The 26609-nt window shown below is 38.3% G+C and overlaps 6 protein-coding genes and 1 pseudogene across 8 annotated transcripts; 2 read left to right on the top strand and 5 right to left on the bottom strand.

The window, feature by feature from the left end:
• Positions 1-2363: 2363 nt before the first annotated feature.
• On the bottom strand, positions 2364-3213 carry LOC120014639 (flowering-promoting factor 1-like). The gene has a single exon (XM_038866650.1). The coding sequence runs from the start codon at positions 3150-3152 to the stop codon at positions 2844-2846; it is 309 nt and encodes a 102-aa protein (XP_038722578.1). The 5' UTR covers positions 3153-3213; the 3' UTR covers positions 2364-2843.
• A 3451-nt stretch (positions 3214-6664) lies between these two features.
• LOC120015419 lies at positions 6665-7649 on the bottom strand (annotated as a pseudogene).
• Positions 7650-9198: 1549 nt separating this feature from the next.
• On the top strand, positions 9199-10765 carry LOC120015698 (sucrose transport protein SUC9-like). Its single transcript, XM_038868228.1, has one exon. It carries the CDS (start codon positions 9251-9253, stop codon positions 10763-10765), a length of 1515 nt encoding a protein of 504 aa, XP_038724156.1. The 5' UTR covers positions 9199-9250.
• Positions 10766-11782: 1017 nt separating this feature from the next.
• On the bottom strand, positions 11783-15031 carry LOC120014333 (TATA-box-binding protein). Of its 2 annotated transcripts, XM_038866249.1 has the most exons (10): positions 14659-15031; positions 14487-14576; positions 13641-13728; positions 13355-13426; positions 13173-13223; positions 12981-13025; positions 12794-12886; positions 12456-12557; positions 12287-12360; positions 11783-12113 (listed from the first exon to the last, which is right to left on the bottom strand). In XM_038866249.1, coding segments are annotated over exons 2-10 (606 nt in total). In that variant the 5' UTR covers positions 14567-14576; positions 14659-15031; the 3' UTR covers positions 11783-12112. The 2 variants fall into 2 exon arrangements, with proteins under 2 accessions (XP_038722177.1, XP_038722176.1); XM_038866248.1 differs by having other exon boundaries at positions 14487-15031.
• Positions 15032-15999: 968 nt separating this feature from the next.
• LOC120014950 (alpha-glucosidase-like) lies at positions 16000-19737 on the top strand. The gene is made up of 4 exons (XM_038867090.1): positions 16000-17001; positions 17614-17844; positions 17927-18573; positions 18651-19737. The coding sequence occupies exons 1-4, from the start codon at positions 16077-16079 to the stop codon at positions 19524-19526; spliced, it is 2679 nt and encodes an 892-aa protein (XP_038723018.1). The 5' UTR covers positions 16000-16076; the 3' UTR covers positions 19527-19737.
• A 1394-nt stretch (positions 19738-21131) lies between these two features.
• Positions 21132-22190, bottom strand: LOC120014264 (probable galacturonosyltransferase-like 4). Its single transcript, XM_038866179.1, has one exon. The coding sequence runs from the start codon at positions 22188-22190 to the stop codon at positions 21132-21134; it is 1059 nt and encodes a 352-aa protein (XP_038722107.1).
• A 612-nt stretch (positions 22191-22802) lies between these two features.
• On the bottom strand, positions 22803-26058 carry LOC120015691. Of its 2 annotated transcripts, XM_038868220.1 has the most exons (3): positions 25850-26058; positions 24715-25669; positions 22803-24389 (listed from the first exon to the last, which is right to left on the bottom strand). In XM_038868220.1, the coding sequence occupies exons 2-3, from the start codon at positions 25613-25615 to the stop codon at positions 23020-23022; spliced, it is 2271 nt and encodes a 756-aa protein (XP_038724148.1). In that variant the 5' UTR covers positions 25616-25669; positions 25850-26058; the 3' UTR covers positions 22803-23019. The 2 variants fall into 2 exon arrangements, with proteins under 2 accessions (XP_038724148.1, XP_038724149.1); XM_038868221.1 differs by lacking the exon at positions 25850-26058 and having other exon boundaries at positions 24715-25727.
• Positions 26059-26609: the final 551 nt, after the last annotated feature.

Below are 26609 nucleotides of genomic sequence, written 5' to 3'. Positions count from 1 at the left end.
TAGCCATCGAAGAAGACTCTGCATAGCCCATTCGACCAAAGAATGGGCAATGCCACTGCCATGAATGAAGGATATCCTTATCCACACGAGTTTAATTGTCTAGTAGTACTAGTTCCAGCTCAAATATCCAGCAAACTTGGGGTTCAGCTATATATATATATATATATGTGAATCTTTCTGTAAGCCATTAAAAACACATGTCATATGCATTTGGAGTTATGGGTTCAATGCATGGATGATGAACGCATGTATAGCTCGTTCAGACTGTTCAGTACATTTATCTCAATCCAGATATCTATATATACGTGTATGTGCGCAAAACCATTCGGGTGATAGTTAGAATCTCTTTGATGCCAAGTCGTTTGGATATGTCCTGAATTTGATTCCCACTGAAACTAATACTCTTGTGGTCATTTTATAGAATTTTTTCCAATTTACCATGACGTTAGATGCAGTGGCATACCTAAGTTTTCGGAAGTCCTAGGTGCACTATAAGAAAAGGGGACCTCTTATAAAAAAATAAATATTGTATGTTTATTTAAATGGGTTTGTGGCTATTATAACACCGATATTTTTTAAAAAATATAGAGCCTTGGACGGTAGCCCATGTCGCCCCACCCCATGAACGTCCCTGGTTAGGTGGAAAATTTATGCGTGCAGAGACCTTACGACCCAAGTTTGAGCTCATATATATCATATGTCCAAACAGCAAACTTTGATATCGTTCTCGGTTATCAAAAAAAAAAAAGTATGTCCATAAGAGGTCAAAAGAGTAAAAAGTTGCTGAACTCTTTGTGTTAGTAACTTAGTATTACAAAAATTAACATGCCCATGCATTAATTCATGTATCACACCGATTGAGCAAGTACTGTTGATCATCCTCCTCTACAAGATCATAGAAATTAATGCATATATGATATATGCCAACTAGATTACAATATATACATGTGTGTGTATACATATATGTATATATAGGTGTCATATGTAATGTCGATCGTGCAATGATGGGATGAATGAAATCTGATTATCGAAACAAATCATATCTTCTGAGGTTCTAAAAGAACAAACAAGAGTGTCCCTTTCTCTGATTTTTGTCTAAATTTGCATCTTCAGCTGGCTGCGATAGAGAATATAAGTCGCCATTTTAAGGAATTTTTTCAACTACTTCCACTCATCAAGACCTTAAAGATAGAAAATTCTTGAATGTACCTACGAATGATGTTCTAATTTTTCCCTTTTTTCTTTTTTTTTTAAAATATGCTAGTGTAATGTGGCACTTTTATTACCATACGTTAGAAAAAGGAAAGAAAAAAGAAAAGTCCCACCTCATTAAGGTGAAATCCAATTGTGTGGTTTAAAAATTTAAGCATAACTTCTCTATAACCTTTTTAAGAACAAAATCGCATTGGTCTTAAGACCTAAAAACGAACAATATTTTTTACAAGTCGATTGCGTCAAACTTCTCTCTCATCTTCAAAGATATAAAAGAGAGAATTTTACTGGATGTCCCCCGAACTTGCAAAGGGACAGATCCGAGAAAGAATGGCTATTGGGCTCTCCGGGCAGTTTGGATAGATGGTCCGCTTGTCGGAAGACACGTGTCGTCCTCACGTTATTGCTAAGCAGACCAAAATTAATGGCTAGCCAGCTTCACCGTACCAAAGCTTATATATCTATAGAGGTATGAGAACCCATCGACCCCCTTGACTTGACACATCTCATCAGGGAAAAATTGTCGAGCAAATTGTTTGGACCAAAAGCTGTATCCAAATACATTAATCAAAGAAAACATTTAGAACGTACCCACGTGACACGTGTCATTTCACCCTTACTTGTCCATGAAGCCCAAAACACAATTAAGTGGGAATATTTGGCATAAATTTTGTTGATTAGTTTTCTAAGATGATTCATTAAGCTATCATCTTATATTTGTGCTAACAAAATATAGAAATAAAAAAAAACTTCACTAATTATTCTCTTTAAAGCTAATACACATACTATATGAAAATAAATACTTAATTTTTCTCTTGATATTTAATTGTGCTAATTTAAAAATAAATATGTGAAATTAAATCTTTTCAATTGAGGATCGAAATTTAATTTTCACATTAACACCTAACTCAATCTATCAAAATATTTCAAGAGAGTAAAATAATTCAAATACTCGAAATGTGATGGATAGAAAGCATTTGTTAAAATCATATTATATAATAGCATGTGAGTGGGAGTTTCATCGCCCACAACCCCTTAGCCTAAGTAATTAAAACACATATTCGATTTAGTGGTTCCTAAATTCTAATCTCCCATCTCACTTACTAACCAAAAAAGAAAAATGGAAGTTTCATTCAAAAACTTGCACCGAATTTAAAAACCCAATTGCCATTAATTCCATAACCAATCATCACTATTACAATTTACAACACATCTACTTACAAAAATGAAAGCAAGCCCTTCACTACATTTGCTTTGAACTAAAGCCATAAAAACCCAAAACCCATACATCATAAACAACGACGTCAGTACTAACCTTAACACACACAAAAACAAACATGACGCACATATGTAATAACCCGCCCTTCTGCACTAGTAACATTTTGTCTGTTTTGGATCAGTTCTTATAAGTTTAAGTCTAGAAAAAAACGCTAGCAAAAGTTTGGTTTATTAATTTTGTACTTCACATATTCTCATGGACGATGTGGTACAAGAGACTTAGTCCATCACCATTTGATAGCTCATCCAACACTACCAAACTTGATATTGTAGAACTTTATGAACATGCCCACTCGAGCGCGTTGCTACACAACACAAAACACTAAAACTGCTAGTGCTAACAAAGAGGACACTCACATGTCTTTGACTTCGAAAATATTGCGGTTCTTGACAACAATATCGTACATATGCATCGACTTGAACTTGGAGAAATCTTTAGGGAGAGAGATGAGATGGACGGTGGATCTCTTGTGGAACTGAAGCAGGTCGAGGTCACCGTAGTACCTCTCCCACCCAAGCGGAGTTAGCTTCCTCTCCAAATCATCATAACATGTGATAGCTTCGTTTGTGGGTATGTGGACAAGCACTTTCCTTTTCTGCATCGAATCCACTCCCGGGTCGAGCCTAAAGACGCCGTTTTTGATCACCCAAACACCAGACATTAATGCTTATATATACACCAAACAAGAGAGATTAGTATCGTTGGTGATGAAGGAGTACATAGTAGGGCATGTATATATATATAGGGGGAGAGAGAAGAATTAATTGTGTGAATAATAAAAATAATAGATTTATTTAACTAATTAGAGTTAATTTGCGACGTTTGTTTGGATGTGGGTCTGGCTAAGGTGGGAGTGTGGGACCATTGGAGGGTGTAGATTTTCTTAGGAGCTTGTTTGGGTGCGGGGACACACAAGTACAAATCCAAGTGTGGGCGGATGAGTGTGATCGGATTTAATGGAATTCTGTTTTTCTGTCTCTCCTTATTTCCCCTCAAGTGTGTGTATAACTTCTCCTGGAAAGCATTAGATATTTACCTAAGTGTTCACAAAGTTGATTCACACTTTTGGTTCACATAGGAGAATTATTCTATATATATATTTGCGCGCAAAATACAAATTGGGAATCTGTCTTTGTATTGAGAAAACAGATATTAAGAAGATGAAAGCGGTCTCATATTCTCAATCAACAATTGCTACCCGCCCATGTGAATAGAAAAGCCAAGCCCTATGCCGCCCATGTGAATAGAAAAGCCAAACCCTATGTTTAACCAAACAAGATATATATATATATACTTGTTGGTTGTTGCTTCAATTTTCTTTTTTTGGAGTGTATCTGCCTGTCGTTATTAACATTCTTCCTTTATTTGAAGAAAAAAAAAGCATATTGAGACATCTTATATTCTTATTCACTAATAAAGTCAATTGTTGGTTTAATTTAGGTCTCTAGTAAGTTCTGGAAAATATCTAGGGTTTACAACTTAAAATCGAGTCTAGGTTTATTAAGGCTATGCATGTTTTATTATAATTTGAAGAATTTGAGAGAGATGAGAAGAAGTAAGAAGGGAGAAATAGAAAAATGTGGTGAGCGAGATTGTTCATTTTCTAATCAATTTTAAAGTTAGAAGATCGAACTTGTTCTCAAGTACAAAGGCTAATGCGTCTTTAACGCTAATGAGATCGAATAATATTAGGCGTGTGCTCGTATTAGCGAAGAAAGATCTCCATTATTCCGCTGGATTAATTAGAAGAATAACAAGAATTATTCTACCTTAACCTACAAGCTGTCCTATGTTCTTTCAATCATCTAAGTTAAAAAAAAAATAAAAATTGACATTACACTTCTCCTTTTCTATTAACCAAAAACACTTTATTTTATATAATTATATCATTAATGTAATGATTAATACAGTGTAATCTCCATGAACATTATTCTTTCATTAGAAAAGAAAGAAAGAATGTGAATCTCAGTGTTAATCAATTAAGTAATCAACAATCTTTATATATATTTGGGTGGATTCATACAAATATGTGAGAATATTTATGTTGACTAATTAAAGTATCTCTTTTCCAAAACAATCAAAAAAAATAAAATGAGAGCCGTGCAACTGGATACCACTAAAACAAAATTGTCAAAGGAACACTTAATTATGATAAACTCAATGTTTAATTAATTAGAACAACAAAAGGGGATTATCCGTCTTAATCACAGGTTCGATCGGTATAAATCTTATTATCTTTAGATTAAATTTGAATACATATTATATATATGAACATATTCTCTCTTAAAAATATTGTAAGAAAAAAAATTGTTGGCTTCATAAAAGGCATTTTAATTTCTTGATAATATTTCTTGTAAAGTAAAGAGGGGAATTTGGGTTTATGAGAGGAATAAAATTAAAGTTAATTGAGAGTGGTTTAGTGTCATATCTATGATTAGGGTTTTATGCCCAACTTTGTTTAAAAATCGGTTGATATTGAGAATAAAGTTGTAAACATTAGGAATAATTGCAGGATCAATTCCCCTAACAAAGCTGTTTAGCTTAAAATAGAATACCATGATGAATGTGAAACGTGGGATAGCAGTCATTCTAGATTGTTTTAAGGTTCAAGCATATATATAAATATATTTTTTGTCTTGTTGTTATCTTGCTAAGCCTTATAATTTGAAGAAAGAGATGAAAAGTTCAAGCATATATATAAATATATTTTTTGTCTTGTTGTTATCTTGCTAAGCCTTATAATTTGAAGAAAGAGATGAAAAGTAAAAGATGAAGGTATGTGAGAGATTGGACAAATCCAATCGAGGTATCTTTGGCTCTTGGTCTAAGGTCCACACAAGTTCGTCGCTTAAAGGCGTCTTAAATGTTGAGGTATTGGACCCATATTATAAACCACATCACTTCGTATTTTCTAAACGATGTGGGACATTTTCACGTTTTAACACTAGACACATTAGCACATGATGTACGAAATGTGAGTATTTGCAGCCACTTAGGTGGTAGTTTAGTTGGTGAACCTCTCTGAGAACCGCATGGGCTCAGGAGGTCCTGATCTGTTTGATTCCCCTTGAGAGCAATGCCCTTGCAGTCACACACTATAAGCTTTGGCTCAACTTACCATGTCGTCTAGTAAGAAACTCCTGTATGCGCAGGCCTAATTGCTTGAGTTTTAGTCTATATCAGATGTTTAAAAAACAAACTTATATGGCGTCATTCTTGGATGGGCTCCACCTTCCAACGTTAGAAAACGAAAGAAAAAAAAGATTATGACAATCAGACAGAAAAAACTCTGCTCTTAAATTTGGGCCACCAATTTGGCCCAGAAAAGAATGGGATTGTTGTCACTGATTTTAGGCCTACCCATTCAAGCACTTGAAATTATGTGGCCTAATTGGGCCCAAAAGAAGCAGACCAGGCCCAAACAAAAGTAGAACAGCAAGGAAATCAGATGCCGAGGCTCTTGAGAGGCATGGATACGAAATACTATAAAATTAGTTGCATACCAAGCTTCGCGCGACATGTAATTGATATGATAAATAACTCGCGACATGTAACTCATACGTATTCATATGGAAAATAACTGTCGAAGCAAATATACTGAAAGAAACTCGTTCGCCTCTCCATCAGATATGGAGAAATATCTACTCTTTCAACCGTAACCTTATACTCGGTGTTCTTATCTGCATATATATAATGTCCAACAATAATATTTAGCGATGTGTGAGAATCATTCCGAGATTTCATGATCACTATAAATCGTGTTACATCAAGGCAAAGAATTCCATTACCCACAATTCCATCTCTAATCATACATCTGGCATCATGAATCTACAGTTGAGATTGGATGTTGTATGCAGCAGATTCCACTCTGGGAATTGAAGATCAACTTAAGCATGCAATGATTCTTTTTCAGTATAGAAGGTAAGAAAAACAAGCAACAAAGACAGCTAAAAAACCCCTAAAATTTGAAATAATTGAACTCAATTCAAGCTTTAGAACCCTAAACTTGCTCTTTTCTCCATAGGCCTTCCATTTTACCATTGAACTCACTAACTACAAGCCTCTAGAGTGCTGCAAAAATTTAACATTCCAAGGATACAATAAGAAAAGATGATGACTGAAACAAATTCAAGCTTAGAACAAAATCTACAATATAAGAGAATCACAACCATAACACTCTTAAACAACCTAATCACCCCAGTTTGGATCATCTTAATCCAAGCATTATAGTTACCACAACATGTGTCTTAACATATAACAATTCACAACCATACTTTTTTTTTTGGTAACGTAGAACCCACTCAGTTACTCACCGGACAACTGATGATAAATCTCGAGCCACATGGAATCCAATAGTTCAAAACATATCAAAAGATTCAAGACAAAACTTCAATGCAATACAGTTAGCCATAAAAACTAAAAACCTTCTCTCTTGTAGGGCTCAAATTCAATACAATACCATTCAAAACTCTCAAAATCCCCTGCAAACCCGTCTTTGCTTCATAGCTCATCCTCCATCCTTAGATACTCACCAATATCACCTTGATGTAACACCACAATCCCATTAGGCTCCATCTTCCTGCAATCCTGCGTCCCTTTCGCTGAAATCCCGAACCCCAAGGGCACATCGGACATCGAAAACACCACTACTCCATCACCAGCCACAATACTCTCCGTGATCCTCCCCAATTCCTTCTTGAACACGTGATTCCCATACAAAAACGACATCTCCGATTTGGGTTTCAATCAAACCTTATGTTTAACATTGTCAGCTAATAAATTCAGGGCCTGAACTGTCAGGTGGAACTTACCTGCGTGCGTGAATTTGCCTGCAATACAGGTGCCCAAAGAGACGAGGTTCGATCGAGCTATGTTAGTAGCTCTCTTGACCAGAGAATCGCTCACATAATATACGCGGTTCTTGTGGAGGCGGAAGCAGTAACGGCCGGGATTCTGGTCAGGTCCCACGTGCGACTGATTCTCCACAATGTTTTTAAGATTGTTGCCGGTAAACTTCATAATCTTCTCGAAAACTGTAGTCGTTTCGGCTTCATCGAGAGGTCTCATGGTTGATTGATTCGTGTTGTCTGAAAGAGGGTTTTGGGGTGCTAGGGTTTTAGATCTTCAAAGAAGACGAAGAGTGCTAAATCGCAGTTTCCGTTTAAAATATGGGCTTTTCATGTCCAAAGGGCCCAACATATTATGGAGGAGATCGGCTCATTGGGCTCTAGTACCTTTTAGGCCTTTTGTTGTGGTTTTTACACATCCGAAAATTTTGAAGGGTTAAAGATTAAACCATATATTTTAAATAATTTAATTTAATTTATAAATAATTATAATATAATATAAATTACATGATTAAAATTAAATATATATTAATAATATAGTATGATTATTAGTTGAGTGCTTAAGGAATTTTTATATTATTTGTGTTATCAAAATTTCAAGTCTCACAAATGTTAAAATTTTTTAGAAGGTTATTTCACTCTAATTGAATTAGTTACAAGACTATAATTCTATATGGAAACATGAATATTTGACTTGATTTGCTCCTTTAATTAAGAGCATTTATAGACATATGTAATTGACTCTTATTTGCCTTTTTAATTAACATGAATATTTTATAAAAAATGATAATGTGTGCCCTTAGAGCATTAGATAAGTATGAAAAAGATGCATTGAACTATGAAAAAGAAAAAAATGTATTTTAAGTTTAAAAAATTATGTGAGATGGTGTTCATCACACATGACATACTGTGATGTGTTATAGTGAATCCTTAACAACTAATAAGTGTCTTTAGGACACACATTATTAATACCCATATTTTACTCTTGATTTGCTCCTTAATTATGTACATTAAATAATTGACTATTGATTTGTTACTTTAATTAAAAATATTTATACATACGAAAATATTGAATAATTACGTATTGTAAGTAACACTTTTATTTGGCTATTAATTGTGCATAGATAACAAATTAGATATATTTTCAATTATGAAAGTATGAACAGTGTGATTTTGAAAAGAACAAAAAACTCGCACGGTTTAACCCGATCTGATACGATTTGACGTATATTTCAGTCAAAAAGAAAATCGACCCGTCAAATCTCAAAATTACGGATCAACCCCGGCTTACCAGGTGAGCCGGGTTTAACTCAATGAAACACGCCACGAGCCCGCGGTTTTAAAAAAAAACCGTGGAAATTGATTTTGGTTAGCAATGATATTTTTTATTTGGCTATTTATTAATTTCTTATATTAATATTTATCTCCTAATCACGATTCACGGCTGTTTTTAAAACCGCGGCCATTGATTTAGGTTAGGAATGATATTTCCTGTTTGGATATTTATTTGTTTCCGAAATTAACATTGTTTCCTTAGTCACATTGGATAGGGTTAGCGAAGATTCCTATAAATAAGGTCTTAGAATGCTAATAGTTGTACCTCAAACATCACTACTTAGTTTTGTCTTTTTTAAGAACGAAACTCTTGGAAGTTTTCAATATCCCAATTGACTTGTTCTTCATCTTTTGCTAAGCCAGACGAATTTCTTCATCAAAAATCCATACAACCCATTGAAGATAATATTAATTTGATATATATATGTATATATATATAGTTGGTGATTGTAATGAAAGCTTTCCCAGATTAAAAATATTTGCTTTCCATACAAAAAGATCTTCTTGTTTTTATCCTTTGAAGATATTTAGTCTACCTTACACTGTGTTAATTCTTCTATAAAATCCTTTCATAAGTATGGTTTCTCAAGAGTTAGCCATGGAGACTAACCATGCCCCAGCCTCAATTTTTAAGCTCCTGACGGTTGCTTCCTTGGCAGCCGGTGTCCAATTTGGATGGGCGATTCAGCTCTCTCTATTGACTCCATATTCACAACAACTTGGTGTTCCTCATGGAGCTTCTAACTTTATTTGGCTTTGTGGTCCGATCTCCGGCCTCCTTGTGCAGCCCATTGTTGGATTCTACAGCGACAGATGCTCCTCCCCGTTTGGTCGCCGCCGCCCCTTTATTGTCATGGGAGCGGTTCTCATTGCCATTGCTGCATTACTCATTGGTTTCGCAGCCGATTTAGGCCACGCTACAGGGGATGTTTTGGAAGACAAGATAAAACCCAGAGCAGTCGCGGCGTTTGTTATCGGTTTTTGGATTCTTGATGTGTCGAACAACATGTTGCAAGGTCCGTGTAGAGCGTTCTTGGCTGATTTATCCGGGGAGGATCATAGAATGATGAGGATAGCCAACGCGATGTTTTCGTTCTTCATGGCGCTCGGGAATGTTCTTGGTTATGCAGCAGGGTCTTATGATAAACTGCATAAGTTATTCAGATTCACAAAGACGACTGCTTGTGATGTTTCTTGTGCAAATCTCAAATCTTGCTTTGTCTTGGATGTTCTACTCCTTGCAGCGGTGACTACCTGCGCGATGTGTTCAGTGAAAGAGAAAAAATGGATGAAGGAAAACCAGGACAATGATGGATCAAGCAGAAAATTTCCCATCTTTGGCGAGTTGCGTTCTGCATTTAGAGGATTATCCAAACCAATGTGGATTTTGCTCCTGGTCACTTGTTTGAACTGGATAGCATGGTTTCCGTGGGTGATGTACGACACAGATTGGATGGGAAAAGAGGTTTATGGAGGCAAAGTAGATGGAAATCCTGACCAAAAGAATCTATATCAAAAGGGTGTTGAAGCAGGCTCTTTAGGGCTACTGCTTAACTCGGTCGTCCTCGCCGGTTCTTCCTTGGTTGTCATGGCGGTGGCGAACTTTTCCGGTGGAGTGAAGTGGTTTTGGGGTGTCGTGAACTTCGGCTTAGCGGCTTGTTTGGTCGGGACAGTGGGTGTTACAAAGACTGCCAAAGCTTGGAGATCTCAACACAAGAATCAAGTATTATTACCACCAAAGAATGTTAAAGGAGGAGCCTTGGGTTTGTTCTCAGCATTGGGTGTTCCACTTGCAGCTACTTATAGTATCCCATTTGCCTTGGCTTCAATATTTTGTTCTAGTTCTGGATCCGCTGATGCTGCTGGACAGGGCCTTTCTTTGGGACTACTGAATGTGTCCATTGTGATACCACAGATGTTGGTTTCTCTAGTGAGCGGACCTCTGGACGGGGCATTCCATGGCAGTAACTTACCGGCATTTGTTCTTGGCGCTGTCGCGGCCACCATAAGTGGGTTGCTTGCCCTCTTTGCGCTCCCAAATCCGCCGCCTAATTCCTTTCAGGGCATATTACCTGCTGGTGGTGGACATTGATGAATCTGTATTAGTAGGCAACTAGTGTACGTTGCAAAAAATAGAGAAGTCTGTCTGTGATTGCCCTTTATTCTTTCCAACATCACACAATAAAAGTAGTGATTCATTAAGAGACTCTAGGTACATGCGTGTATGTATATATATATATTACTCACCAAATAGACTATGTTTCTGTATTTTGAATAATAAAGCATAAACTCTCTTTGCTAATATAATCAAGTGATTAATTCATTATCATGATTTGTTACATTGTAACCTCTCAAATTCAATGGAAAGTAAGGACAAATGGGGGCATAAATGGTGTTTTATGTGAGCTTTGGAGTCAACGATCCAAGTGCATGTACGACTTAGCTATCTGAGTCGAGATATTGTAATATTCAAACGAGTCAAGCTAAACCAAATCTGGTGCACCGATTTTGAAGATAACGAGAAACTATAGAGAGCTTGAATCTCCTCAAAGAACCCAAGATACTCATGCCTCAACCTACTACAATCAGATTCAATTTTGCATTTTGCATTTTGCATTTTGCATTATTATTCTAATGAAAATGCTTATCTTATATAAGTTAGTGTACATCCTTGATCTATGTGACATAACATGTCAACATGCCACATAGATTTATTATAATTTTTTTTAAAAAGATCAGAACCTTCTCTCCCACACGAGCCAACCCTCTCTTCCACAGGCAATAGCCACCGCCTCCTAAAGGAGCTTGATCCAACCAACTCCGCCAACATTTTGACTAACCATTGATACTTCTGATTCACCGGACCTAGGGCAACATTTCCTAATCATTTTCTGCCCATAACAACAGCCGGAAATGCCCAACCCAGTTCTTAACCCAAACGATTATCAAGCTCTTGCCTTTCAGCAAATATATATATATATATATATATATATATATATATATATATATATATATAAATAAAGACTCTACGGCAGTGGTCCAATTCTATTGCACAGTTCAACTGACCATACTTAGCCACCAGAAATCAAAACTATTTTAGCCCACCCCCTACACAGAGTACCAAAGTTCAGTATCATAAAATCATGGAACGTCCTCTTAATATGTTCACAGACAAGTTCCACAATACAAAATTGAATTAGAACGACTTTTACACAACCAATAATTGGCGGGGCAAATCTACTTTAGTTTGTGGCTATTTCCAAATCCCATAAAACAGGCTTCCACCACCCTTAGGCCACGTACTGCTTCTCGACCAATCGATGGAACATTGAACCCTGTGAATATTCACACTTGCATCCCACCTCCGCCATTATTATAACGCTACTGATGGATTCCTTTCATCAAATTCATTAACAGACGACAACCTAATATAGTCTTATCTGCACCCACGCAAGAAATATAGTAAGACAAGAAAATATAAACCAGGTAGCGGGTCAACAGAAAGCTACAATTCTTCTTTGGTACAAATTGAGTGAATTCAATCAACCACACTATTTATCAAAAAAAAAGCGAGGATCAGATCATAAAACAGTATGTAAAAATTACAACATACCATTGCTGAACCTTTCTGAACTCTGTGAGCACAGGATATATATTCTCAAACGCTGTGTATGTCTCATCTCGTACCTAAGACATCAATTGAAGAAACAAGTTAGGAAATGCAATCAACAAAGAGCATGCATATAGGAGAGAGCAAACAAAAAGAATCCCAATCAAATCACCTTTGCTCCAGTAATCACAATTTTTCCCGATACAAAAATAAGGAGTACAATCTTTGGCTGCTTCATTCGATATATCAGCCCAGGGAAAAGTTCTGGTTCATACTGCAGGAAAATTACACACGATGAGCTGTCACAGATAAAGGAGTTGAACTGGCACACAAGCAATACATAACCTCCTATTTTCAACAATTAAAACTAAGAACAGATAAGCCAATCAAAAGCATAACTGACAATTTTGAAGATTGTACAAGTGTGTTCATTCTCCTAGCCAATTTAAACACTACAACCTACAGAAATGTAAAATTCATATTCAGGAACAGATGATGATTATAACTCACACTTGAAAAAGCACCATGAGCATATGCCAGGCCTTCAAGTCTGATTGGGAACTTAACATCGCAGGAACCAACAATATTCTGAATCTTGAAATCCTGCCAAAGCGCCGATCACAATATGAATTGTAAAAAAGGTGGCCAACAATATATAAACACTGTGAGGGCAAGGAGAGAAAGAGAGAGTACGTACCTTAAACTTAGCAGGAAATCCAAGCTTCTGGATGATTCGAGCATACTGGAAAGGCACAGATATATGTGAGATGTAACGGCTATATGTCAACAATACTATGAACCAACTTCAGAAAATAATATTTTATGCAATAAAAATTCACCTTATGGTCAATATTACAAATAATAAAGAATTTTACAGGTAAGCATCTACCTTCCTAGCCGCCAGTTTCGATTGTTGTTCACTTTTGGCCCCTGTGCACACCTGTTATAGAAGTTACTTAACCATGTAAGTTGAAGGGCAAAAGCAACCACAAGAACATAACCCCCGCAAATAGCAGTAAAATGAACTCACTGTTCTGTACAAACAGAATTGGAAAATATGGAAGTACTCACCATCTTGCCAGAGGCAAAAATCAAAGCTGTAGTCTTTGGCTCCCTAATTCTCATGATCACAGCAGCAAAACGCTGTACCACATCAATGAACAGAGAGGTTTAAATTGGCAACAAATAGCATGCCAGTTAACAGAGACAACTGAAAAGACCAGTACATCCACATATGCTCCAACTAACTAATCCAGAGGTGTTATACACTATCATAATCCCATTCAACAGAAGCAAATTCTGTAGAAACCCAGAACATCATCATGTAGACTCACATCTGCAAAAAAAACTTGAATACCTTAGGGTTGTACTCGGCGTTACGAGCTTGCAATGCTATTTGCTTAAGATCAAGCTTGCAGTCAAGGTTGACTGTGGATACAATGTTCCTATAGATGCATTCACACATTAGAACATATGAACAATTAAAAATAGTATAATTAATTCAATAGCAAGTATTCAGCTACAAAGTAGAAATACGGAGCCATCAAAATTACCTGGGAAAAGAAAGTTAAATCTTTTATGAGATATGAGGCTGTACATACAAATGAAAACTTTCCACAATATGACAACCATATTTAATATCCATAATTGCTCTCCATTTAGAAAACATTCAAGTATTCAACTAACTTATATTTCAAGAATACAACGTAGATATCACATCAAATTGCACAATAAAAATGTAAAATACAAGTAAAGACCAACAGAAATAAGTTGAAGAAATGAATTCTTGAAAACACATCATTTCACATTTAAGCCCGGTCTGTGAGCCACGAAATACAAAGGCAAAGGAAGTATATTTTCTGAGACCAAGTCACCAAGACAAATCAAGATGTCTGAACCTTCAAACCAGCCTCAGCAAGGACTGAAATTACCCAACAAAATTCATTCCTTTCCCTCAGGTATTTTTGTCAATATAAAGTATTACCACCATGTTCCTTCTCCAATTAATCAATTAAGCCAAAAACCCATACAAAACTATGAAGGAACACCCAAGAAACATCACATAACATACATCCATCAAACCCTTGAAAAACACAACTCAGATAACCAAATCTTTAAACTAATACAGTTCAGTTAAAAAAAAATTCAAGGGTATGTCTACACAGAAAAGGAAATGATAGAAAAAATTGAACAGGGGACTTACTGAAGAGTGGGAACTATGCCAGACGGGTGCTTGGATAGGTCCACCGGCTGGCTCCCTTCCAAGCCACCTTGTTCTGCCATTCTCTGCGTTCTTCACCCTCAAAAAAACCCTCAGTAAATCCCTTGATTTAATCTAATCCACAAGCTAAACCTAATTGAATAAAAATCCCAACCTGGATAAATAAGCGAGCTACTTTTTTGTATATCGCAAAAAGTCTCAGTTTGTAATCGTTACTAGTAGTGTAGAACTATACAGATCTGGGTTTCGATCTCAAAAAATCCCAATTTCCAATAAGAAATCAATAAAACCGGTAGATCTAGGGTTCGGAGAGGGAAAAATCCGGTGGAATTGGAGGGAAAATCGGTGTAAAGAAATACGAAACGAAGGATCGAAGCGAGGGAAGAGTTTGAAATTAGGTTTCTTTTATAGGTTTTGATTTAAGAGGAGAAGAGGATTTCTATGGCCTCTCGAGAGGCTGGAGCGATTTTGAGGGTTGGGGGCGCTTTGGTCTCCTCTGATGTTTGGGAGAGAGAAGGTTCGGGATCCGGTGGAACTTTTTGTATCCTTCCTTGGATTATATATAGAGGTCCACGCCCAGAGCCGGTGATGAGGAGATGTTACCGGTCTTTGCCGGTCATGAGTGATCGGACGGTTGAGAAATGCTGTATGTATTGGGCTGGATCTCTCAATTAGTCCGTAATCATTTCACATGAGCTTGCTCATAATAATTTTGCTTGAGTTGAGTCCATAACTTCTAGAAAGATAATGGAGACTCAAAATGATTTCACATGAGCTTGGCCAATGGCCATAGTGCCATACACGTTTTTATTGCCGTCCTTATAGTGATATTCATACACAAGCTCACATTAGTGATAAACTATGCAGTCCATACATAATCACAAAGCAAATAAGAGAAATTCTGAAATTTTTTTTAATAGATAATACTTTGGTCTTGAACATTAAATATGAGCCTAAATGGGTCATTAAATCAATACGAACAGATTCCATCCGACAACAAGATAAATTGAACTAAAATCCAAAACATGATCAAAAATAATATTTTTCACCTAATAACAAGATAAGTTTGATCAAAATTTAAAACGTGACCACAAGAGCATTGCTCCAATGAGAATCGAAGTCAAGATTTTCGAGGCCATACAATTTAATCAGAAAAATTCACCAACTAAATTATTACCCAATTAAAACAAGTACATATGCATAATCTACGCAAACTTGCAAATTCAACGCATCGAGGATCAAACTCCATTATCAGTATCGATAGTGTAACGAAAACACTATATGTCCATAATTTTGATATCCATAATTGTCCATAATCTAAGTAGTATGAAGAGATGAGAAGTGTGGGGATCATTTTGTATTAAATGATCTCCACACTTCTCCTCATGTTACTTAAATTATAGATAATTATATTCATCAAAATTATGGACACATATAATTTTGAGTGTGGCAATTGCTTGGCAATCGTGGAAAAAGCAATTATTTACTTGGATTGCCGTCCGTCTTGTCGTTTTGATTGGCTGGATATTCAGACATGAAAACACATAAAACCAATGATGCTCCGCTCATCTCATGATAGTGATAATGGCTGGAACATTTCGCTATCAGTCTCTGCTTCTCCTCCTCTGCGTCTCTGTTCTCGTATCAACATTGTACGGTGACCCAGGAACAACTGAACCAGTTGGCTATGGCTATAAGCTCCAATCCGTCAACGTTGACCACCACAGCAACTCCCTCGCCGCTTATCTTGGCCTCATCAAGGACTCCTCTGTTTACGGTCCTGATATTAAGCAACTCAAACTCTCCGCTTTCTTCGAGACAAAGGACCATTTAAGAATCAGAATCACCGATTCTAAGAAACAAAGATGGGAGATTCCGACCCAGATTATTCCCCGTCAAACCCACTTTTCTTCCCCGGAAGAAAAGTTAGAAAACCTCGGTTCGCCGGAGAAAACCCAAATCCTCTCCAACCCTTCCTCCGACCTGATTTTCACTCTCCACGACACTACCCCGGTTGGGTTCTCGGTGTCGCGGCGCTCCACCGGAGACGTAATTTTTGACACCTCGCCTGACACGTCAGATTCCGGAACTTTCCTGATCTTCAAGGATCAGTACATTCAACTCTCCTCTTCACTACCCAAGAACAGAGCTTCGCTGTACGGGATTGGGGAGCATACGAAGAGCTCCTTTAGGTTGACTCACCACCAAACGTTGACTCTGTGGAATGCGGACCTGGCAAGTGCGGTTTCCGACGTGAATCTTTATGGGTCGCACCCGTTCTACATGGATGTCCGGTCGCCGGTTGGGACCTCTCACGGTGTTTTGCTGTTGAATAGTAATGGAATGGATGTAGTGTATGGTGGTGACAGGATAACTTATAAAATTATTGGGGGTTTGATTGACTTATATGTTTTCGCCGGACCGTCGCCGGAAATGGTGATGGAGCAGTACACAGAGCTTATTGGCCGGCCTACCCCGATGCCCTATTGGTCCTTCGGTGAGTTGTCACTCAGTTTTTAACTTCTTCAAATCTGGCTCATTATCCTTATTGGGTAAACGGATCTTTCATTGAACTCACGCCTAGATAAATGGGTTCGATCCGAATAACATTTGGTCTATATTGGAATCTTGACAGCGCTAATGATTTTCTTACTTTTTCTTTGATGTATGGCATAAAGTTTGAATCTTGGCTGCTTCTTTACAATGTTGGGTCAGCAAATAATCACAGATAGTTTTGTTGTTTGTTCTAATGCTCAAAACATTTGATGTACATGTTGATAGGGATACCAGTTATCCCCGCTGTTGAGTTGTACGCACGAGATTTCATGTGGGATAGATGGAACCCACAAATTCACTTGGATCATGTGCGTCTAACTCAATAGCGGGATACCAATTGTTAGAATCTTTATCATTTTCAAATCAAAATGCAGTATTCAAATCTTTTTCTTGGTCTGGGTTTCTTTTGTTTTTAAAGCAATAGCTATCTCATCCTCATCTGGTTCACTAATCAGTTACATGTCCTAAAAATGTTCCTTTGTGTTGGGTATAGCTTGAAGTGAGAGCCATCTTTTCTACATTTCTCACTCTGTTTACTTTTTCTTATGTGAAGGATTTCATCAGTGTCGTTATGGCTACAAAGATATTTCTGATGTCAAGGCTGTAGTGGCTGGGTATGCCAAAGCAAAAATCCCTCTTGAAGTTATGTGGACAGATATTGATTACATGGATGCTTATAAAGATTTCACTCTTGATCCTGTCAATTTTCCGGCGGACCTGATGAAAAAATTCGTTGATAATCTTCACAAAAATGGTCAAAAATACGTGGTTATCCTGGATCCTGGTATGCATTGCCACATAAAATGGATGCTTTTTTTTTCTTATACTAGCCATGAAATGGTTGATGGTGTTTTCTTTCTCTACAGGTATCAGTGTGAATGATACTTATGGAACTTATATCAGAGGAATGAAGGCCGATGTATTTGTAAAACGCAACGGTAAGCCTTACATGGGAGAAGTTTGGCCTGGAAAAGTCTACTTTCCTGATTTTGTAAATCCTGCGACGGAAACATATTGGCGTGGCGAGATCAAATTGTTTCAAGACATTCTTCCGGTTGATGGTCTCTGGCTCGACATGAATGAGATATCCAATTTTGTAGATCCCAGTCCTATCGAATTTTCTACGCTTGATGATCCTCCTTACAAGATTAACAATGCAGGAGTGCAGCGACCGATAAATAATAAAACAGTTCCAGCAACAGCATTACATTTTGGTGGCGTGACAGAATACAATGTCCATAACATGTATGGATTATTAGAAGTCAAAGCAACTAATGCTGCCTTAATCAAGTTAACTGGTAAAAGACCTTTTATACTCAGTAGATCAACTTTTGTTAGCTCTGGTAAGTACGCAGCACACTGGACTGGTGATATTGCATCAACATGGGAAGATTTGGCAAATACAATCCCTTCCATTCTCAATTCTGGACTCTTTGGCATCCCAATGGTTGGTGCTGATATTTGTGGTTTTTCTCGAGATACAACTGAAGAACTTTGTCGACGTTGGATTCAGGTATTCTCAGCAACATCAAACAAATTTAAATTTGCTTCAATTCCTTAGACTTATCATGGGATTTTGTCCAAATGCAGTTGGGAGCTTTCTATCCATTTGCAAGAGATCACTCCGATAAGAATTCTGTTCGTCAAGAGCTCTATTTATGGGATTCAGTTGCTGCAAGTGCTCGAAAAGTACTTGGCCTTCGCGTTCAATTGCTCCCATACTTCTACACATTAATGTATGAGGCTCACACTAAAGGGATCCCTATTGCAAGACCCCTTTTTTTCTCATTCCCTAAAGATGTTCAGACTTATGGAATCAGTTCGCAGTTTCTAATCGGTAAAGGCGTGATGGTGTCACCTGTATTGAAGGCCGGAGCAGATTCTGTTAATGCATACTTCCCAGCAGGAAACTGGTTTGACATCTTTAACTACTCAAATTCAGTGATTGTCGATTCAGGGAAGTTTATCACTCTTGATGCACCAGCCGATCATATAAATGTCCACGTCCGAGAGGGTAATATTTTGGCCTTGCAAGGCAGTGCCATGACAACACAAGTTGCTCGAAGGACGCCTTTCCACCTGCTGGTGTTTATCAGTAGCAAAGAAACAACTACTGGAGAAGTTTTCCTGGACAATGGAGAGGAGGTGGAGATGGGAGGAGAAAGCGGGAGTTGGAGCTTTGTGAAGTTTAAAGCAGAAATTGTGGGAATTAGTACTGTTGTTGTGAAATCAGAGGTTGTGAATGGAGCTTTTGCTTTAAGTCAGAAATGGATCATAGACCAAGTGACCATTATAGGGTTGAAAAAGCCTCAAAGATTGAAGGGATGTGAGACAAGCATTGCTGTGGAAAGCAAAGTACATGATAACTTGGCGACCACAGACGGTAAATCACAACTTCCGAGTAATGAGATCTCTGGATTATCAATCCCTATAGGGAAGGAGTTCAAGTTGGAAATGAAATGGTGATGGCATCGTAATCGTTGGCCTGAAACTAGTACAATAAGGGATTTGCTGGTATGTTTCTCTGCTTTCTCAATTAGTCCTGTGCCTGATTTTTAGTCCAGAGATGCTTCTCATGGCATTTTCCTGCAAAAAGTTCTGAAGAATAAAGACGTTCATTTAGTCTTGTATCTAACTAATGATACTCTTCAGTGTTCTATCTATATATTTTTAGATATATATCTAATTAAAAAAACACAAAAATGGAAAAGAAAACCTCCTCTTAACACCAAATAATAGCCATTGAAGTCCAATTATTGACTAGCAAACAGACTGCTGATAAGACTTAAAAGAAATACTTGACCATTGATTCAATAAGAAAGAAGAAGCTAAACGTTCGTGATCCTCCTAATTAGAATCCATTGATGAAACCATTTCCAGCAAAACTGTTTTCAAGCGGATCAACTGGCTCTGAACCATCATCACTACTATCATCACTGTCACTGCTGTCATCATCATCTTCGTCGCTAGAAATAGATTCAGTGCTGCTAGTGTAGCTCTCCGCTTCTGAATCATCCACATCCACAACATTTTCATTCCCCAAATCGACATAAGGCATTGTGGGCATCCCATTTTGATTCAGAGCATCCACATTCTGATGCGGAAGCTGTTGCTGCATTTCTCCCAGCGCTAAATGTCCCCGATAGTGCCTTGCATATGCAGATTCCCCAGTCGAAACAGCGTTGCAGATTGTGCAACGAATTGGCATTGTGTCAAAAGTGTCTGGAAATCCCAACACCCCCAGATGTTGCTGCACATAGTGCATATAATAGCCTTCTGCACTATGTGCAACAGAGTTGCAGGCTAAGCAGTGAACTGATATATCAGGTTGGTGAACATCGGAGGAAAGTTGAACCTTGCCTTGGACTATATGGTGTTGATTGTGCAGAATATAAGCTTGTGCACCATTCAGAACAGAATCGCATACGACACATCGGAATGGCATAGCAGGTTGGGGATTGTGGTTATTTCCACCATGGAAACCGTTGCTGGATGCATGATCTCTGGACATTGTGTAAGAACTAAAGATCAATAAATTAAAGGAGAGGATTTTGAGAAGAAGAGTTTATGGGAATTGGATGAATTGTGGTAGTTGAGGAATGATGGAGGACTCATATAAGGCCTTTTTACGAAGATATATGGCAATAGTGATGCATATTTAGCATATTTGGTTGTCTAATCATGTGTTATTCTCCTTTTAACAAATTTATGATGTCTTTATAAGATTGTCATATTTGTAATATGATGATTTTACATTCGTAATTTACTTGTCATACTATCGTTTATGCCAATTTAGTATGTATATCATTCGCTTCAAAATTTTATGATATATGTACACCTACCAAGGAAAAACAAATTTTAAAAAAACAAAAATATACATGAAGAATAAAATAAAAATCACAATTGCCCGCCTCTCTCTTCATTGGCAAAACCAACTTCAATGCATTCTTACATACACAAAAGGTCGAAAACCCTAATCCCTTTCAATACAAGTCTTACCCTGCATCTCTCTCTCTCATTCTCACAATATCTACATATTAAAGTGGTCATTCATTCAATTTAATCTGTACATTATTCTTCAAAATGGTGTTTATCAGAATGGTAGAGATCATAAGGTGCCCAAAGATGATCAATTGGACAAGGCTTCCTAGAATCTAACCTTAACCAAGGCTTCCCTTTACCACTCCAATGCAAAAGACTAATCGGACCTGGATGCATTTTCCTGCATTTTCCTTCAAAATTGTCTCCACCCAATCCATGTTGGTTCCATCTATGATTCACTGCCTTAATATTCCCAGCAAAAACCAACAAAAATGGTGGCAATGACCCTAAATGATAAATCCTCTTCTGCTTCTGCACTGCCATCCATTCCTCCACTTTCTCCGTATACCCTCCTTTTCTCCACTTCTCCACATCCACCACCATCACTCCTGTATTGAAATAGCAAGGCTTTCTACCCGTAAATGTCTTCGGCATATCCGGGTCAGACCAGAATGAATCTGTGAAATATTGTGTGAAATTTGCATGGCAATATTCAGGGGCTGCTACAACCTTGTCTTCCATGCTGACGTTCCATAAGTTTGCAATGTCGTCCACAACAACAATGTCCGAGTCTAAGTAAATCACTCTTTCTACATCAATGGGTAGAAAATCAGCTAGGTAGATTCGAGCATAGTTGAGCGGTTGGTCTAGAGCTTGTCGAATAGATTTAGAGATTTTACCGCGGACACGATTGGAATCGAATCTATAAATCTTGAAATTGAGGTAAGGGAAGGTGGAGTTGATGCTGGAATAAAGTTCAGGGGCGTAATGTGCAGACAGGATGTGGAAATTGAGGTTTTCAGGACATGTACAATGTTGTAACATGGACAATATTGCCGCCATTGTACCTCGTAAATAATTTGCATCCAGGGTCATGGCAATGTGGATCTTATCGGATTCTCTTGACCCGCACGAGTACCCGTTTTGGAAAGCTGGGGCTTCACGAAAGTTTGGGAGCTCCGGGGAGGAGGGTTTTCGGATAATGGCATCGATACGGATGGCAGAGGTAGTGGTGGGTTGGTGGAGGAGGAAGAGGAAGAGGAAGAGGAAGAGGAGCAGAGACAGGAGGCCAAGGCTCCATGAGGCCATCCTGTCTTGTTAGGGTTTTGGTGTGTTTTGGGAGGTGAAAAAATTTGGTTAGATGATGACGATGATGTGAAATGGAGCCATTTAGGGAGAGGGAAAGGGAGAGGTTTGGATATGAGAGCCATGCAAAGGTGGTGGGTTGTTTTTTTTTTTTGATGGCTAGAGAGAGATGTGTGTAATTAGTTTGGATATAAATTGTGAGGAGGAGAAAAAGGGACGGTCTGTCCTACATTTAATTAGGATGACCCTTTATCAAATACTTACTTTGGTAAAAACTTTGTAGTTCTTCTGAGGTTTCACTGGAGGATAGTTGGAGATGAAATGAAAGTCTCTAGGATTTGAAGTTGGTGGGTGCGATCATACCAGCACTAATGCACCAGTTTTTATCAGAACTCTGCAGTTAAACGTGTTTGTGATGATGTTCAAAGCAAAGCATGGTGGTATTGTCAACTGTAACTCAGTTATTCAACATATAGCATTGGCAATCAACATAGGTAATATGGTATTATATAACTGTGCCAACTAAGTATATCAACATGGATAATATGACATTATAACTGTGCCAAGTACCTATGAATTTCTCCTGTCCTATTCTGTCAAATGAAGTTAGAATTATCAGTTACACGCTATTTCTTTACATTAGATTTTCCATGGCGCTGCTGGGTCCTTTTCTAAACTCTTCCTACTCTCATCAACAATATCTCGGCAGATACCCAAAAGGTTTAGCAATGGAGTTGAGATGTCGACACTCTGGGTTGTGACAGAGCTGCTGTTGTTCCCTGCCTCAATTTGACAATGCTGCTGATTACAAGCATCAACAAACTGCTCAATTTCAAGCATATTTGATTTCCAGTCCGGGAGAGAGAACAGGACGTATGCCCCTTTCAGACGTTGTTGTGCTAATGGTTGCACCGGGAAGTGATGAATGATTACCTTCAGATTTTAGGATGCTGCTATTGACCATCAACTGATCTGCAGCACCTGCATCATCCCCACCGGAGAAAAGATTCACCTGCAATTTCTCACTAGGACCGCTCAACTCATAAACCAAAGGATTCTTCAGGCAAGACTCGAGATTGGCTCTTGGATGCAGCACCAGCTGCTGAGTGTCCGTGGATTTTGGTTTCGGAGAATCACCACATGTTGAGGAAGGTTTTTCAAAATTCTCCTTCTGCGAGGTAGGCAACACAAACTTAGGCGCATTCAGGTCTTCTAGGTAGTAGTAAACTTTCATTTTGCCAAACATGGAGCTGTTTGAAATTGCATACTGATATGCCACTTGGGCATCAGCCTCACATTCGAACACAACTCTACAGGTAGAAGATTTCCAGAAAACACAAGGCGGAGGAGAATGATCAAGAAATCCATAGCGTGCAAATCTTGCTTTCAGTTCTGAAACAGATGGCAGTCTTGCGTGACGAGGGAATTGCATCAATAACACTTTAGGTGCAACTCTTGTAGGTGCTGCAAGCTTCTTGAATGGATTTGGATTTGCATTCTGCTGTACTGAAACAGTTGTGTTCATGCTTTTTCCATCATTTCCATGGGATTTCACAGGCTTCTGGATTTCAATCTTCTTCTCAGCTGCAAATGACTTCAGCTTGTTTGGTCTCTTAAGCCGATTGGATGTTTTCAGAAAAGCTGGGTTTATGTCACTTTGTCCAGCCATTGAAGCGTTTTCAGGTTTCAGCCGTTTTTTAGGAGGTTTTAGAGCAAAAGGGAGATCTCTAATACTATTGACATCTTCTGGCACATTAGCCAGCCCATTTTGATGTTCAACTACTTTAGACCATCCTGGTTGAGCTTGTTCAACTTGAGATCTGTTAACTGATTCCGTTCTTCTTGCTTCCCGATTAGCTGCCACAGTAATTGAACTAATTTTCTGATGTGGTGATTTCTTCTTCATTGGTGCAGCTTCTTTGGAAGTAAGAACTGAACCAGCTCTGTCCACAAAGCCAGAATTCATGTTTTTATACTCTTGGCCAAGAAAATTCACTTTCAAAGAAACAGGTACTAGTGCTGATTTCTCCTTATATGTTGATAGAATTGAGCTGCTCTTGCTGAGATGACGAACTTCTGGATCATCTTTTTTCTTGGAAAGATAGTTCTCTATGTTAACTTGGTCATTCACTTTCATAGAACTAACAGAGCTCTTTCTTACTCCTGAAGATTCACCACTTCTCAGTGACTTACTCAATAGAGCTGCAAATGAAGAAGACGGACTCTATGAGAGCACGAAATCGAAGGTATCGAAAAAGCTACTTCATTGACATTACTGTCTGGTCTAAATGCACAATCAAGATGAAACACCACAGCTCTACTCATCAAAATGTGAGAAAAAACGACAGCAATGGAAATGAAAAACCTTCAGAAGCAAAATATAGACTACCCATTCTAGCGATTCTCTAAAATTCGATGGACATTACAATACTATCTCATCCATCCCTATATTTAATGTACAACTTGAAAACTGCAACAATAAACAACAGAATACCAAGCCAACAGTTAATATGTAATTCATTTATACCTTCACATGGGACCTTATTCAGCTTATCCAAAACCTTCATGTTGTTGACAGAGTGTTCTTGTTGAGCTCCAAAGGCATGGACATATGTGTCGTCAAACTCCTCAAACACTGCTCTCCTGTAAGCAAGAACTCTAGCCAGTGCCTTAATCCTATCCAGAGTTTCATGGAAAATCCAACATGGCTTCAATGCCACATGCTGTAAAAACTTCAGCATCTCAAGTGCACAAAATCCTTCTCTTGCCTTCTTAATTTGCTTCACTGAGTACACTCCACCAGGTGCATATCCAACCAAATCAACTGCAAGGAACCCTTCAACACCAGTATGTCGAAAATTTGAATCCCGACACCAGCATGACAAACCCAGCGATGCCCTTCTCGCAGTCTCAATCTCTGCCTCTTGGACAGCATTTACAAAAGATCGAGATTTTGTCTGCTTCAATTTCTCAGCGTAGTGATAATCAAAGGGGATGAGCTTTAATGGGTCAAACCAACCATAGCTATCATCCCCAAAAAATGCAACCAACGCATGACCCTCTATTTTCTCATTATGCACACTGGGGACAGCAAATGCCTTATTGAATATCTGCCCCGGCCACCATGGATATGATTCAACCTTTCCCCACACCATATCCCCAGCTTCAAATCTGGGACATGGCGGATTCACAGAAGAAATCTCAACCAAATCCATTTCTCTTTCTCCCTCTATTTCTCTTCCTTCAAATACAAACCCATAGTTTCTCATACTGTTCACCTTCCCTGTAGATTCAGATACAAAATCAATCCCTGTACAAAACCCATGTTCCCCTCTCCCTCTCTTCACATTTTCTCTAACATCGACATTATGATCCTTACCATAAACCCAATCACTCAAAACCCTAGTTTTCTTAAACCCAGTCTTCATCTACACTAAAACAGAAAAACCCACCAAATGACAGTCAGGATGATATCACTATCAGTACCTGCATTCAAACCATTTAATTAACATTTTAATACATTTATATGAAATATTCTGCTTGAAACCTACTCTGCAAGAACCATTACGCCCTGAAGAGTAACAAAGCTGGTAATAGATAGTTATGTCAATAATCATATGAGAAGAGAAAAGGTGAGAGGAATCAAGAAGCAGAGGCCATAGGTACCTTTTCAAGGGCTGGCTAAAATGCTTGCTAGGCATCTCTTCATTTTAAGACCCTGAGATGGAGAGAGAAAGAAAGAAAGAGAGAGAGAGAGTTGGAAGAGAGGTGGCTTGTGTGCCAGTCTGGTTGGTGCCACTGCCAATGACAATAGACAGGCAACAGACGCATTAGTCATTACCGTGCATTTCGTCCGTTTCATGCATTTGACACTTTTTTTGTTTCTTTTTCCACATAGTATGCCAATCTCTACAAGTCCTCCATCCTCCATCCTATTTTGGAAGTTATCATTGTTCTCACTTCCATGCAAGGACGCTAATTTTAGCCATCATTTTTTGCTTCTTCAGCCCAGGCTTGGCCCGTTGTGTTAAACGAACATTAAAATATACTCGAGCTTGGCCCCATTTGTCATACGAGTCGAGTTCGGGCCGGACCTGTAAAAGGCCACTCCTTTTTCATTTTAGCTGAGTTCGGGCCGAACTTATAAAAGCTGCTCCTTTGTCCTACGAGTCGAGTTCAGGCCGGGCCTGTAGAGGACCTTTCACGAGCCGTCCGCGGGTCGCCCAGCCCACTCTCGCCCCTGGTGCTTAGACCCTCTTTTTTTTTTGATAAGCAAGGTGCTTAGACCCTTTAGCGGTACAGAAGGATGTTTAAAGGAGAATTTCCATGTTCCCAACTGGATGAGTGTTGATCACCTTCAGAATTGGTCCACTCCATTTATAAAGGGAACAAAAGACGGCAATGAAATGAGAATATCAACCA

Source organism: Tripterygium wilfordii, chromosome 14 (genome assembly GCF_013401445.1).
Source record: "Tripterygium wilfordii isolate XIE 37 chromosome 14, ASM1340144v1, whole genome shotgun sequence".
Lineage (NCBI taxonomy): Eukaryota > Viridiplantae > Streptophyta > Magnoliopsida > Celastrales > Celastraceae > Tripterygium > Tripterygium wilfordii.
This window is presented reverse-complemented; position numbering and strand designations above follow the sequence as displayed.